Source organism: Camelus ferus, chromosome 3, assembly GCF_009834535.1.
Source record: "Camelus ferus isolate YT-003-E chromosome 3, BCGSAC_Cfer_1.0, whole genome shotgun sequence".
NCBI lineage: Eukaryota > Metazoa > Chordata > Mammalia > Artiodactyla > Camelidae > Camelus > Camelus ferus.
The window spans coordinates 111,348,509-111,364,401 of NC_045698.1; the positions used below are offsets into that span (position 1 = coordinate 111,348,509).

At 49.3% G+C, this 15,893-nt stretch overlaps 2 protein-coding genes across 3 annotated transcripts in view; one reads left to right on the forward strand and one right to left on the reverse strand.

Annotated features, from left to right (window-relative positions):
- The window catches only part of CYFIP2 (cytoplasmic FMR1 interacting protein 2), a 108,275-nt gene that overhangs the window by 58,760 nt on the left and 33,622 nt on the right, over window positions 1-15,893 (forward strand). For both annotated transcript variants that reach the window (XM_032477191.1, XM_032477192.1), the window contains exons 23-24: window positions 644-731; window positions 15,601-15,744. In XM_032477191.1, coding sequence (XP_032333082.1) covers window positions 644-731; window positions 15,601-15,744 — 232 coding nt within the window. The remainder of the gene's footprint in view (window positions 1-643; window positions 732-15,600; window positions 15,745-15,893) is intronic.
- On the reverse strand, window positions 2,410-5,578 carry FNDC9 (fibronectin type III domain containing 9). Its single transcript, XM_006176492.3, has 2 exons — window positions 5,498-5,578; window positions 2,410-3,458 (listed from the first exon to the last, which is right to left on the reverse strand). Exon 2 carries the CDS (start codon window positions 3,449-3,451, stop codon window positions 2,744-2,746), a length of 708 nt encoding a protein of 235 aa, XP_006176554.1. The 5' UTR covers window positions 3,452-3,458; window positions 5,498-5,578; the 3' UTR covers window positions 2,410-2,743.

The window sequence follows — 15,893 nt, forward strand, 5'->3', positions numbered from 1 at the left end:
GATCTGCAAACTTCGACCCACAAGCCACATCTAGTCGCCAACTGTTTTTGATCAGCTCATGAGCTGAGAATGGAATTGATATTTTTAAATAGTTGGGGGGAAAATGTGAAGAATTATAATTTGATGACAAGTGGAAATTATTTGAAATTCATAAAGCTTTATGGGAACGCTGCCCTCCGTGCATGCTTGTTTCCGGTTGTTTATGGGTGTTTTCATGCTGCGACAGAGTTGAGTACTTGTGACAGGGACCATCTGGCTTGCAAAGCTGCACATGTTTGCTATCTGGGTCTCTACAGAAAGAGTTTGCAGAACCTTGCTCTTGAGGAAACCAAAGTGAGGCTGGAGGGTCGGAGCCCCGGAGAAGGCTGTTTTCAGGCTCAGCCAGTTCTCAACTTTCTTGACCTCTGTCCTGAGTAACAAGCCCAGAGTCGAATCCGTGAGCCTGGGCTTCAGTGTTTCCATCCGTGGCAAAGAGACAGGCATCAAAGGGGAGTCTGTCTGAAGAGCTTAGTACGTGTATAGGCAACTGCCTAAGAAGCAGGGTGGCTGCACCTGGTCAGGAAGGCCTCCTGCTATATCGTGTGCCTTGAAGAATAATATTAGGACCCAGTTAACCCCCGCCCCATCTCTTTTCTTCTACTAGTTTTGTCCGAACTGCCATTCCTTTCACCCAAGAACCGCAAAGAGATAAACCGGCCAACGTCCAGCCTTATTACCTCTACGGGTCCAAGGTGAGTGGCCTCGCCTGTGTTTTACTTAGAAGAGGGTTAATGAGCTAAAGCAAATAGAAAAGTGTTCCCCAAATCAGGAAAGCAAGACGTGTGAGATAAAGAGGCAGCAGTGAGATCCAGGTGGAAACAACTGAGAATATATTCATCTTTATTTGTTCACAACCAGCAAGGGCGGGGGTGAGCGCAGACCTGGCGGGGCTGGATTCCGGGCAGGAGCGTTTGGGGAGGACTTCACGGAGGCGAGCGGGGAAGTAGGCATGTGGGGCTTCTTGTCTTGGCGTCCCGTCTCCTCCTGTTCTCAGTCAGTTCACTGTGGTATTGTCCTGTGGTTCTGGGATTTTGTGCTCTGTAACTATGGGGGATTTGCAGGCAGGAAGCAGTTGGGAAGGTGGGGCTTTGAAGGAAGTTGCCGATGGCCAGAGCGAGAGCTGAGAGACAGGTCTTCTCCTGTCTCTTTGCTGCCTCGTTCCCAGTGCAGGTCCTGACACTAACTAAGCCTCCACGTGGTACCTTTCTAGACCTTCTGTCCTTTGCCATTTGTTAAGCAGACATTCCTTAAGCCCCCAGTGCAGCCAGACGCTGGGCAGACTGTCCATGCTGGGGATATAGCAGAGGTTGAATCAGACTCATCTCCGCCCTCCTCGGGCTCCAGTTCCACACCCATGGTGGGCACAGGGGAGCACGGTTCACAGAGTCTCCCAACACTCTGACACATATAGATTTGTTTCCTACCTTGCGGGTTTGCGTGGGAGAAGGACGCTGAAAGGGTGCAGTATCTCAACCACAGCAGCAAAAAAGCCAAAATGGTTTTCTGTGTGTGATGGACGAAAGATGGCCACCTTGACCCCATTTTCACAAAGCACAGATGGACTTAGAAGAGAGAATGACTGGCTAAATAGCACACTGTCAGAAGAGGTGCTCCTCCAGGGCAGGGAGCCCTCGATGGGAAGTGTGAGGACCCAAGGTGAGTGCCCACCCCTCGGGCCTGAGGGTGGGCCTTAGGAAGTCTTCCAATGATGCTGCGAGAGTGCAGGTGTCTTCTTCAGAGCAGCCAGTCCAGTCAAAGCAACTCTCTCAAATCAGGGGACCCTTACAGACAGCATTTTAGATAGTTCACAGGCGTGGCGTTCATTAACAGGGGCTCACAGAGTGACTCCCTTTTCAATTCTCTTTCAAACCTTGCTGATTATATCAATGAGAAAGTCTTAATATCAGTGCACATATCTTTAATACCTCTCCAACGACTGCTCATCTCCCTTTTTTATCCAAGATAAGAGAGCAGTCTCTAAGCTCAGCGCCTTTAGTAGGTGATAGTATCTAAGTCAAATTTAATATTATTTTGTCTTTATTCTATTTATTATGTCTCTTCCCTTCTATTGATAGCAGGAGGATGTTGGTTTTTCGTTTGGGGAGTAACATATGGCTATTAATATAAGTTTAAAAAGTGAGTTAATTTAAAGCAAATGTGTTCTTAATGATGGTAAAGGTAGTCTATGAGATTAAAAAAAAAGTGGAGATGGGGTACAAGGTGATGTGGGATTGGCTAAAAGTTGGAAAACACTCTGGAGCAAGGCTTCTCACATCCTTCCAAAATAACCCCCCCCCCCCCCACCAACAACAGAGGAGACCAGGTATTTTTCTCAGCTAGGGCCCATCTTCAACTCAGAAATTCCCCTGAAGTGTTGGCTTTTCTTTCAGTCATGCAACTTCTACTTTCTACGCCATAATGTGTTTATGGTTGTTTTAATGTTAAAATAATGCCTTTAATTCCTCACTGAGCCCCCTCCCCCGAAATGGGCACTCCTCAAAGATACCATGTTCCTCCCTTGGCACACCCGGGCGGTGTGTGCTTGAGAAGCTCTGTCAAAGGGCATTTGTCCAACCAGATGACCGCAAGGGCACTGACGTTTGAGGGGAGACACATGGGGAGTCTACGGGTGCTTTTTTTTACAGAAGACCTACTGCCTGGAGGGCTTTAAGCTACGTAACGCGGGCTGCCTCCTCCCGACCTCTCACTCCCCGAAATGAGGCACTACCACAGGATGGTCACCCTCCTCCCTTTGCAAGGCATCCAGGTCAGGGGCATCCTGGTCGGCTTCGGGGGCTGCGGCGGCGGCGTCGTCGGCGGCTGCGGCTTCGGGTTCTGCCTCGGCTCCGGAGTTCTTGCGCGGCAGTTCCACCAGGGGGAGCCCCTGCAGGTCTTCCTCCCCCTGACCCAGAGCGGGGGCCTCCTCTGGCCATCTCACCAGCCCGTTGGCTTCCTCCATGTGGCCGGCTCTGTAAGACCATCGAGGCTCATGGCAGCGGATGCACCAGAACTGGAGGCAGATGAAGGCTAAGACGGCCGTGAAGCAGGCCAGCAGGATGGCCATCAGCACCCAAAGGGAGATTTGGGGGTCCACCAGGGAGCTTCCAGCAGCCAGCGGACTCTTATCCAGGGTGTGGAACATGGTGCAGTAGTGCCTGTAAGGGAAGAGAATCTTCTTGCAGCTGATGCACAGGAAGTAGAGAGTGGAAGGGGTGAGGTGTTCCAGCACCACGGAGCTGATCGTTCGAGGCACCTTCTCCTCGTGGTGGAAGCTGTAGCGAAGATAGCCAGAGAAGATGCTGTTCCAATTGGGCCTGTACATAATATGGTAATAGTCCTCCAGGCAGGGCTCCGAGGACGACCAGGAAATGATGGCTCCCGTATAAGAAACGTTCCCAACCTCGATGTTCATCTCGATTCTGAAACCAGAATCAAAGGGAAGAGTGACACCCCCCAGCATAAGGATGTGTTTATGATACTCATAGCCACCATTCATTGAGCATTCGAGATGTGGACTAATATCACCCCCATTTTGCAGACGGAGAAATGGAGGCTGAGAGGTGGCGATACTCCACCGAGGAACAGCTCAGAAATGGCAGAACCATAGTTCAAGTCAGGACTGTCTCATGCCAAAGCCGGGGGGCCTTCAGGCCTAAAAAAAAAAAGATGCGCCTGCATCCCCCAGCCTTTAAAGAATCTTTAAATACAACATTGCCCCCAAACATTAAAAAAAAAAAAAAAAGAAGAAGGGGAAAAAAAGGCAATGAAAGGAGAAATCAGCAGAACCTCAGAGTCTCAACGATAGTCCCCAAGGGTATGTGACTTCCAAGTCAGCCAATTATTTCACCTCGAATTTCCCTCTGGACCCCGTTTCTGCCCCAGGTGCTGTGAGCTCATTTATCTAGAACATTCCGGCCACTGTTTTTAGCCTGCCTGTTCTGTCGCCCATGGTTAGAGGAGATTTGTGTCACTCAGTGTCAGCTGATTTCTCCCCAAAGCCTCTGCTCCTGTTTTGTCCATCTGTTTGTTCTTTCAAAGCTGAAATTACCTAGGACGGTAATTTCATAGGTCCAGCTAATCAGCTCCGAACACCAGCATAACTGCTTCTGCCTGATACCGCTGGCACTGTGAACGTTCTCCACGGTAATAACCGCCAGCAGTTAGCGAGCTGTTGCTGTCACAGGTCGCGCTGGAAGCTCACGTACAATAATAAATAGGCTTCGTTCATCACAGCCTCAGAGCTAGATTCCCATTTTACAGAGGAGCAATCTGAGAGGAGCAGTCAGCTAACAAGTACAAGACCCAAAGCCACGGAACCACTGGATGGCCACATGCAAGGCTGCTGTGTTCAGTAACAGAGCGTTATTGCAAAACGAGGTGCCGGCACTCAGACCGGGTTGCTGTTTTTCCCGACAAATCACATGAGCCCTCTCCCTTTGATAGGAGGGCGCCATCTTCAAGCTTTATAGTTTCTCTCTAATTCTATCTGTTTGAGAGAGATGGTTCCTCTCCTCTGAATTTCCCCTGATCTGAAATTCAGGGCCAGACATACTCAACCTTTGTGTGTTCACATATAGCCCTCCCCCAGCTCTGTTCTCTGCCCCTCTTCTCTCGCGTGAAACACAGAAGGTTTCATTTTGGATTGCAGTGACATAGTAAAAGAACAGTTGATCTGATTTGAACCTGAATTGTATATTAAGCCAAACTGACTTCTGTTACGAGCTGCTTTCTCTCCCCTCTCCTCCCTCTGACCTTGGTACCCATGTTCCCCAAGGAGGTGAGCTTCAGGAAGGTGCACAGCACTGAGTGGTTTTTCAGTCCTTGTTTTTCTTCTCTTAGGATGACAGTGAACTAAAATGCTCAGGAAGGGGAAGCATTCCTTTCCGTTAGCCTGGAAATTTTTTCCCAGAAAAATAGGGGACCAAAGGGATGAGGTTAAGTGTGTTCAGATCCCTCCAGGGAGGGTCACTGCAGAGGGGAGTGAATATTTGGGCTTTCTCCATCGGTCTCCTTCTTGTAGGCACCTGTCCATCCCACCCCAGCACCCTACACATCCCTGTAAATATGCATCCAACTGCAATGAAAAGCATTCAGTTCATTACTTAAGATACAGAGGCAACAGCCCTCGTAAACCCTTCCAACAGGAGTGATCAGGAATCCCGTTTCTTGTCATGAATCTCTTCTGTTTGCCTCACATCTTTGCCGGCTGTCTTTGCAGACTGAGTTTTCCACAGCAGACATTTTGAAGAGCTTTCTGTCAAGATGCAGCGTCTGCAGCTTTTAGGACCAAATGTTTCCCTTATTTATTTTTCTTCCTCTGCTTCCGTTCCTAAATCCACTTCTCCTCCCCCACCCAGCCCCCCATTTTTAGCTATCCATATTGCTTGGCCCTCCTCCAAGCAGAGTGTGAAAGGAAAAGCCATTTCCATTTCCAAGAAGAGCCATTTATGTCCCTTACCTGATGCTCGCAGTGGATCCGGTTAGAACGCAGCCCTCAGAGGCAGAGTGGACCACAGCTGAAGGAATGGTGCCTTCTGCCCTCCTCTGCTCTGGGCTCTCCTTGGTGTCTCTCTCACCACTGTCTGAGTAATCCCACTGTCGCCCCCAGCGCTCACGTTATTCATTTCTTCAGATCAGCATCATTCACCATGGCAACCAGCAGGCATCTGTACGCACGGTGTTTCAGGGACCAGCCTGGAAGAGCTTTTGCCCAGTGAGAGGAGCTCTCACTCCTTTGGCCAAAAAAAGGCAAACAATCCACTGCACGTTGATTCTCAGAACGGTACTAATTCTTCAAAGTCTCCTAACCTGCCTCACTAATAGACTAGTTATCATTTTTGCCCTATCTAGACCATCTTTGGACAGTGGTTTCAAATGCAAAGGTGCCCTTCTCTGTTCTCTCACAGGTAGAACAGTCATTGCATCCTCATCCCCTCCCACCCCACCGCCCCTCTTCCTACCCCGCCTCTGTCTCCTCTTCTTTCTTCATTCTTTTCTCCTGAGGCTTTACCTGGTTGTATGACGCTGGTGAAGGCGCTTTTATTCTCTGGGCCTCAGTTCCATCCACTGTAAAGCTAATGGTTTTGGCTAGATCAGGATGGCAGATGGAAGACTTGAGTACTAGCCCTGCCCCGTCCAGAACCCACGTGAGGCTGGCTAAACAGTCGTGACAGTTGTACTCATTTGGTTTGAGTGTCCCTCCCTCAGCCCACCCAGAACCTCAGAATGCAACCATCATTTGAAGTCAGATCTTTGTGGATTTAATTAGTTCAGGATCTCGAAATGATGTCATCCTGGATTGAGGGGGAGCCCTGAATTCAGTGTCTTAATAAGAGGAAGCAGGAGGAGATTTATACACCAAGACGAGATACAGAGGGTAGAAGCCATGCAAGGACAGAGGCGGAGGTTGGAGTGGTGCTGCTGTAAGCCAAGGACTGCCAGGAGCCAGCAGGAGCTGGGACATGCAAGGATCCGCCCTTGTGGCCTTCGGAGGGAGCGTAGCCCTGCTGGCACCTCGGTTTCAGGCTTCTGGCTTCCAGAACTGTGAGAGATTGGATTTCTAGTGTTTGAAGCCAGCATGTTTGTGTAGTTTGTTCTGGCAACCCTAGGAAAATGATACAGCACTCCTTCCAGTTGGACTCAGAAACTCAGCCCCAGAAATCCTTCTTGACACAGCATCCCAAGACGCCGCCTCCCTGTCAGCCAACTGGAGTTGAAAGAAACGGAAGCTTTACTCTTCGGGGATTGGATGATCCCCAAAGTTCCTTTTCCTTCCTGAGTCCTGACTTTCTTCCTCACCCTTTTGCACTTTCAACAAAGGGATGTCTGACTCTTGAGAATCCAGCCCTTCCTGTTCCCCTCAACCTTGAAAGAATGTGTTACCACCATTCTGTTGAGGGGACATCACAGAGCACGTCTGAAATAGGGAATGCAGTTCTGTCCTCTTACGCCACTAAGCTTGTGGTGATTTGTTACAGCAGCCCTCGCTCAGGTGGATTTAGACCCGGTTTCTATAACACAATAATAAAACACAAATTAGGTGTTTTAAAAAATCATCTTTTTTCTTCTTGGTTCTTGGCCAAAGTATCCAAGTGAACCCATGAAGGTTTCCTTTTGATTTACATCAGTGATAATCAAAAAGTTATAAAGAGCTGCTGGTGGGTCACAGAGCCTCCCCAGGCCAAGGGTCTCTGTGAGGCGTGGAGTCTCGGGGTGCCTGCTGTCCCCCAGTTAGACACTTGCTCTGTGCTTCTGGTGGCCTTCTGTCTTCCTAGGGGTCCGTCTAAAACCTGCTGTCTTGCGTGCTAATGGTAACTCCCTGCCGAGCATAAAAGTGTCCTCTCCACAGAGAGGCCAGTGTGGTCGTTTGCAGATGCCTTTTGCAAAAGTTATTTTGAGGGGAATAAAAATATCAGCGTTAGGGGGCCTGTGGAGTGATGAGATGGAACTCAAGCCTTTGCCACCAAGAACAGAAATTTATTTTTAATGTTCCTGGATGCTGCTTTTAACATTGAACTTTTTAAGTGAGAAGTTGAGACACTGGGAGAGTGTGAATTCCTCTTGCTTCACAGATCCCAAGAGAAGGGACAGCTTTCTTCAGGCCGGGTGACTGATGGGTGGCAGAGCCAGGAGAGGAATCCGGCTCCCTGACTCTAGTCCAGGGCCATCACCATTCACCAGCAGCACCCAGAGGAGCCCGTGCAGCTCTGTGGCTGGGATGGAACCTCTGGGGACACTTGCCCGAGGACATCACATCCAAGCCAAGCTCACCCTCTCCACCTTCGGGGAGGACCCTGCAGGGCATCCAAATTGTGAGGACCTCAGAGCATCCAGAGGCGGCCTCTGGATGGTTTACACGGGAAATAAATCCCTGCCACAGGAAACCAGCCAAGACTAGGGGTCCCCACACCCTCCCTCAAGGTGGCAGTGAAGGGACAGTGTGAGGGCATACCTCGGTCCCAAAGCTGATTGGCACCCAGGCCCCAAAGTCCCCAGTCTGGGTTCAAATCCCGCCTCCAGGGCCTTGGACAAATTTTCTCACCTTCCTAGGCCTTGGTTAACTCCTAGAAAAGGCAGCTGTGAGTAATACCCGCCCGCTGGCGTCCTTGTAGCAGTGAGATGAGCCCACCGCTGCAGAGCCGGGCTTAGAGACAGCAGCTGTCATTATTAAGAAGAAAAGGTTGGTGGGCCGTTTCCTCAGAGCCATTTTCTGAGTTGGTTGTAGCTTCATCCAGAGGCTGTGATGGACAAGGACTGCACACTGCACAACGCTTCCTTTCCTTTTTCCCCCTTCAAATCACTTTATTTTTTAAAACATACATGCTCTTTGTACATAAAGAATATCAAAAAGTTCAAAGGCAGCATTCAAGCTCATACAACTCAGAAATACCAATGAGAGCATTTTGGTGCCTTTTACGTGTGTTTTCGCGTTTCACCCACGGGGAACTCTGGCGTAGGCCCTCTTATCACCGTGTACCAAGGGAGACACAGAGGCCCCGAGGGATTAACTGGCTTGACCCAAATCACAAAGCGAGGCTGTGGCAGAGCGGCGCCCTGCGCTGAGGCCTGGGGGCCTGGAGTCCAGGCGCCCAGCTGGCTTCCTCGATGCACTCTGCTCTGCTGGTTCTTCACCAAACGGCGGTCACCAGTAGCTCTTTGCCTCCTGCTTAACTTCTGCTGAGGGGTAGAGACAGGAATATGCAGTTTGGTCGATTCCGAAGTGATGGGAACAGGCAAGAAACTGAAAGACCTCAGAGGGGACAGCCAGCCACCCGATGATCACCGACAGGACCGGAGGGAACGTCAAATACATTTGGAGGAAACCGGTCAGCGAATAAATGTTTCCTCTTCCGGAGTCTGGAGGCCAAGAACTCCTGCCCAGGAGCTCTGTCACTCGGGGTTAGGGGTGATACTAAATGCCAACTTTTGTAGCTGCTTCAGTAACCAAAATTAGTACATGAGTCAAAATTTTAAAAGTATGATTCTGTAGGTAAGTTACAGACAGTCTACCATAAAACTGCCGTCTAAGTGATACAGATTGTGGCACAAATCATCCCTGAAGTTACACCAGTCACTTCCCAATGACGTTTTGGCCTTTAGAGATTGTTGGTGTGATCTTTGGTTTGGAGGGGTTGCCAGTAGCTAGATGATGCCCCTGCGTGAGCCTTGTTTGACCTCAGGGGAAATTCGTCATGTCTCTCACGGTGCCTCTCCCATTAAGTCCCAGTCCTTGGGGCCCAGGACCCAGTGCTTTGCTGCAGCCAGATGGGCACCTCTCAGCCGGGCTCACAAGTGGCCTGACCAGGGGCTCTGCCTTGGGCACCACCTGACTTCCTGCCACCACCACCCTCCCTCTTGTATCTGTGTGGCACACTCCAAGGCTCCACAGTGTTATTTATCCCCCAGTCCAGAAGAATTTTGCTAATTTGGCATTTGGTAGCTATGGCAGAATGTCGGTATATTTCACTAAGGGCGAGTCCCTTCACCTCACCTCATCTGGGCTTTAGATTTCTCCCGCGGTAAATGGGAGTGATTGTACCTGCCTCACCTGCTGGAGGAGGCAGTTTCTGGCCCCTAGAGGTAGCAGGCCCTAATCCTGGAACCTGGAAATGTGACTTTGTTCGGAAAAAGGGCTTTGCAGATGCGAGTAAGTGAAGGATCCTGAGATGGGCAGATTGTCCTGGTTTATCAGGTTGGGTCCCCAATGCCATCACAGGTGTCCTTATAAGAGGGAGGCAGCGGAGGGCTACACGGACACAGGTGAGGCCAGATCTCAGCAGGAGGACGTGACGGTGCAGAGACGCAGCCACAGCCCAGGGAATGCTGGCAGCCACTCGAGCTGGAAGAGGCAAGGGACAGATTCTTGCCTGGAGCCTCTGGAGGGAGTGTGGCCACGCTGACCCTGATTTCAGCCCAGTGATACTGATTGTGGATGATGGTCTCCAGAACCAGGAGAGTAAATTTCTGTTGTTTTAAGCCACCAGGTTTGTGGTCATTTGTGACAGTGACAAGGAAACAAATACAGCTAAGCAATTACGAAGGAATTGTTATGGGAAACATTCATCAACAGAGAAGTGTGATACACTTGTGTCATCAGATGGGTGCAGATTATTTAAAAAGTGACAAAAATTCTAGCATCTCTAGGTACTGCAGTGTTGATAGGGTCTCTCTGAACAGGAGGGCTGGGTCCCTGCTCTCCCTCTTGCCTTCTCCGAAGGACTTTACTCATGAGACAACAAAGTGGGGCACATCATTTCTTGAGGTCTCTACTGCAGCTCCCCTGGATCTTTCAGCCTCTGAGCTGAGAAGCCCAAGAAGGAACCCTGAGGTTGGAGACCCCGCCCTAGAGCTCACCAGACATCAGGAGGGGACAGGTAGCGCGTCATCAGTTTTACCCACAACGTAGCAGCGGGTTGAACCCGTAACCCAGGGTTTATCAGTTCTTTACACCACCTTGCTCTGTGGCCTTCCCGACAAGGACGATGTTGCTGTTTTATTCGTGTACCCGCGTCTTCGTTAACCTGCAGTGGTTTTAGAGTTGGAGCCCCAGTTCTCTCCCTCTTCGAATTAGAGAGCTGTGTTTGTGTTGGTGGGCCGATGGTATTCCAGTTGCTCGAGGAACGTTAGAGAAATTGTCAGTAAAACAGAAAATTAGAAACAGTTTTAATTCCTCTTGGGATCTCTGAAACCAGCAATGGTGATTCCAGAAAGGAGAGATGCAAATTGCTTGCAAATTCAGCCTGCCAAATAAACAGACCTCTGTGTTTGGAGTGGCTGGTCTTGTTTACCGTCTGTGAGATGGAGGCCTTATGACTAAAAGTCCATTTACAACACTTTAAAATGGTTACAATGGTAGCATCTATGGGTGAATGTGTATTTTAACCACAATTTTTTAAAAAAGTCAATTTACAGTTAATATTATAGTGCCCAGGATCTGAAAGATCAAGTTCAACTTTCTTTTCTCCACTTAAAACACTGTTTTACCTTTTTAAAAAAAAAAAAAAAAAAAGGTGTATCTGTATCTATGTCACAAATTAATAATATGGCTCCAGATTTCTGAATGAGAATCATTTCTTGAGATCTCATAAAGGTATCTATTTTGTGCAGGATGGGTTTCACCAAGCTTGATTTTAAGTGAGGCGTCCCAAACAGGGTACATAATTAGTTCCTAAGGGCAGGCGTTGATCGTAACCAGAGTCAGTTAGCAGGACTGGTTCAGTGTGGGAGATCTGTAGCAAGCTTCCAGTGTCTCAAGTCATGTCGCATTCCTGTTTTTCTTTGCCAAACCTCAGAAAATACCCCGGCTCCCATATTCCCACATTTTCTCAATAGGGCCCAGCCTCCTACTGAGCCAGCAGGTCAGACGGGTGCCCTGCGGGGGTGTGCGTGCATGTCCCTGCCAGCATGTGTGTGCCACTCCTCCTGCATGGCTGTGTTCTGGGGCGGGGTGGGGGGGGGGTAGCGAGGGGCGCTTGCGCACTTAGGAGGATTTGAATTCTGCTGTTTCCATGCCGGCCCTTCCTGAGCTTGGGCCGTCAGCTGAGGCCTGAATGTCTGTCTGGTGTAAACCAGACTCCAAGACTGGTGTAGGAATGCTAACAAGAGGCCTCCAGTGTGCATTGAGTAGGGGGGGTATTTTAAAGCCCTTGTGTGTGGGAAACAATTCCAAAACTGCTCCTCACTGCCTAGCACTAGGGAGGCAGGGGAGGGGGGCTGCTAAACAGTTTCCATCTACCCAGATATATTTTTATTTGTGCTTGCCAGGAAATGCTAAGGGAAACTTGTATTAGAAGCTCCCTGGGCGGGAGTGAGGGTTAAGAAGGAAGACTGCTAGGAAGGGTGCCCGTCTGGAGGACTGTCCTGGAAATTGTATCTTGGAGGGGAGTTCATAACACATCTATCCCAGCCCTCTGCCCCAGATAGCGCAGCCTTCCAACAACTTGTGTCGTGTTTCTCAGTCTCTCCCCAGCGCAGTCCACTGTTGGACAGCTCCCATTTTTATAATCTTCTAAATATTGAGCACCATCTGCATTTTTTGATGTGTTCCATCAGCCGATCTCAGGTGTGCCCTCTGTCACATCCCCACGTAGGACATACACTGTGTTATATAACATAGCACCCCACAGGTGTTTGTCCCCCCCCCCCCATTCAAAGACTCATGACTACAGCCAAAGCTGCTGGAGGAAGTTTGACTGGGAAGCTGTAGTTACTTATTCTTTACCTTCCCAATTACCAAAACAAAGTTAATATGAGTTCTTTATTATTTATTATTTCAGTGAGTACGTCCAGTGTGCCAGGCACCATGCTAAGTGCTTTACGTATGTTATCTCATTTGAACCTCCAACAACCCTGCTGGAGCGGTATTATTACCTTGAATTAGGGAAAGCCAACGCTAACTGAGTTTAAGTAATTTGCTCAAGATTAGCTAGCTAATAAATTTATGGAACTGGAATTTGAACTTAGGTGTGCCCACCCCAGTAAAAAAGAAAGAAAAAAACCTCTGGGCGCAGACAAAGCCAGAAATGAAATCAGAGAATCACAGAGGGAAGAAAACCTCGCTGGTGGCTTTTTGTCCCCTCCAGGGATATCCATTTGAAACCTCCCTGTTGCTCGAAAATTCCTTTCATAGGATATTTGAAAAAAGACTGAAGATGCTCAGAGCTTTGCTGGGTTCAGAGGAGAGGCCCTGAGTGCCTGGGGTGGGTGAGGAGTGGGGAGGTTGCTTGCCTGGGGGATGAGTCCGTGAGGTGCCCCTCAGGGCCGGGGACAGAGCCCAGTCATCATGCCCTCCCGCCTGTGCGGCCTCGAGCGGCAGCCCTCTTTGGGAAGGAACTCAATTCTTGTTTTCGTTTTTGAATCTTTGAAAACAAATGTTGGGTCAAATTAGGCTATGACACAGCCCAGTGGGCTTTTTAATTTATTTTTGTGTTGAGGTATAATCGTAAGCGATAAAAGATACTGTCTTAGCTTCAGGCTGCTGTGAGAAGAATGCCGCAGACTGAGTGGCTTAAATAGCCTTGATTTCTCACAGTTCTAGGGGCTGGAAAGTCCAGGATCAAGGTGCCAGCAGATCCAGTGACTGATGAGAGCCCACTTCTTGGTTTGCAGACAGCCTTGTTCCCACTGCATCCCACGTGATGGGGAAGAGAGAGAGGGATCTTGTGTGTCTTCCTGCAAGGGCACTCATTCCACTGACGAGGACCCCACCCTCATGACTTAGTTACCTCCCGAGGGTCGCACCTCCTAATACCATCACAATGGGGCTTAGGATTTCAACATATGGATTTTGGAGGGACACAACCATTCAGTCCATAGCATGTACAGGCCGTAAGTGTACATATGCTTTCATGAGTTTTGACAAACGTACGCATGTGTAGAGAAGAATCCAGTCAACATATAGGGCATTTCCATCATCTCAAAGGTTTTCCCATGCCCCTTTCTAGTCACTCTCCTTCCCATACCAGAGGTAAGCCATGGTTTGTTGATATTTTATACCCCTCATCCCTGGAGAGGAAACAGACCCCAGAGCGGGACTTTGATTACAGGGCCAGAACTCGGGTGCACTTGGGAGAGGGAGCGCCCCCTGGCATCTGTGCCCTAGTGCCTCACTCACCTCTCCCTGCTCCCAGCCCTTCTCGACAGGGCGGCCTGTCACAGAAGCACTAAGAGGGTTTGCGCCACACGCAGGAAATCATATGGCCTGGCCCACGGCTGACTCAGTCAGACTCAGCAGTTCACATCCTCCGGGATTTGCTGACGGTCAACGCCAGCGAACAGCATGCGTCTCATCGGTTCTGTTTTCCGTCCCTGCATAAACCATTCCTCCCCCACACCATTTAGAAATCTTTAGTAACTACCTGAAAGATGCCCCCCCCCCCAGGCTCAGGCAGAGTTTTACGGTGACAGCACACCAGCGTTGAGTGCAGAGCGCTGCTCTATCCCACACCCCTAGCCTCCCCATAAATAGGCATTATCTTACCGGGAGAACCATTATTCACCTGCAGGGGGAGTGGGTGTCCTCATTCCTCACGCATCCTTGTTATTAGTGGGACCTCTAATTGTGTTCTTCACATATCCTCATTGTTAGAGGGCAGTGTAATTGTGATGCTGTTTTGGAAAGTTGTGAATAATCCATATATAGTAAAACATACTTAATGCAAAACCCAGACTGAAAATAATTAAATCTTCCCTCGGTGGCTCCAGAGAGTCGAGACTCTTGCAGAACTCCAAAAGCATCATTACAGTTCCGATTTAATATAGTAGGATTTCTCATTAGCCAACCAATAGAGAATGTCGGCTAATAGAATATGAGATGTGGTCCGTCCATATTTGCATGATCTGTGTACGGGACTGCTACAATTCTAGGTAGGAAAACTGTACTTAGGACTCAGGTTAGGAGTGAAGGTTTGTTGTTTTTTTTTTAATGGGTATGTTTATGTAAGAATTCACCCTCCAAAGTTCATCATTATAGGCAGAGGTTAAGAACACGGGCTTTGGAATCACACCTGCCTGGGTTCAGATCAGGGCTCAGTTACCTATGAATTGTGTGACCTTGAGCAAGCTACTTACCACCCTTAGCCTCAGTTTCCCCATCTGTGAAATAGGGCCAGGAATTGTATATATCACATACACTGGATTAAATGAAGGGCTTCATGAAGTCTGGCATGAGGTGCTCCGTAAGAGGCAGCATCTCAGAACGTCAGTCATCACTTTATAGTCTCACCAGCTAAGGGAGACCAAATCAGAGCCCTACATTTTGGTCATATATTTTCAGACAGAAAGATCTTAAAGAGACCTCACTAATTCAGCAAAGGTGTCTCATGGGGTCCAGAGGACAACGGAGGTGGCCCTTCAGTGACCAGGGCTCTGGGCTCCCAACCAGCTCCCAGTCAGAGCAGCTCTGCTTTTATCTGTCTCACGTACTTGTTCCCATGGCATCTTTTTTATTTTTTTTAATGGCTACTTGAAAAGCCACAAAACCACTGATTTAATCTAGCCACCTCATTTCATAGATGAAGACACTGAGGCTCAAAGAGGCTAGGTGACTTTCCCATGCCCTCAGCAGAGGTCTCCTGCCTCCCGGGCCTCTTGGTTCCCACGACCCCCTCCCCTACCCATGATGGATGGAGGCACCTGGATGTGGAAGAGAGAAGGCAACGCTGAACCAGCGATTGAGTTTTCACACAGTTCTTGCAGCCAGTTCCTAGTAGTACAGATGCCTCTGGAGAAAGAAAATCATCTGTTGTACCCCATCCCCATGGCTCAGTTTGTGCAAGTCCTGGTTTGTGAGTGGCATGAGTTCTATCAAGAAGGCATTTGCCTGGAAGCCCTTTCTTCTCCTGTGTTAGGGAGCCGCTGCCTCACCTCTGCTCCGTGCTGTGGTCACTGACCACCACTCTCTATTAGCATCTTGCAAGACGTACTCACAGGGGTCCTCAGTGAGAGCGCACGAGTGTCCTCAGGTTTCCATCCCTTGTATCAGTGAAACGCCGCCTTCCAGGAGTCACGACTGTGTCCACTCAGTATTCCACCACTGACTCCACCACATTCCGTGCTTTCCAGCCTCTGAACATTGCCTACAGCCACATCTACAGCTCCTACAGGAACTTCGTGGGCCCCCCTCACTTCAAGACCATCTGCAGGCTCCTGGGTTACCAGGGCATCGCTGTGGTCATGGAGGAATTGCTGAAGATCGTCAAGAGCTTGGTAAGGAAGGGCCGTGAGGAGGCCTGGGATGGGCGCAGTGGGGTTGAGACAAATGAGGCCTGCTGTCACTTTTTCCCTGGCCTGGAAAGTCAAGTCCCAGTCTCTTCATCTCTGTCCGTAGGAGTCACCCAGGGAATCGTCTGCCCTTG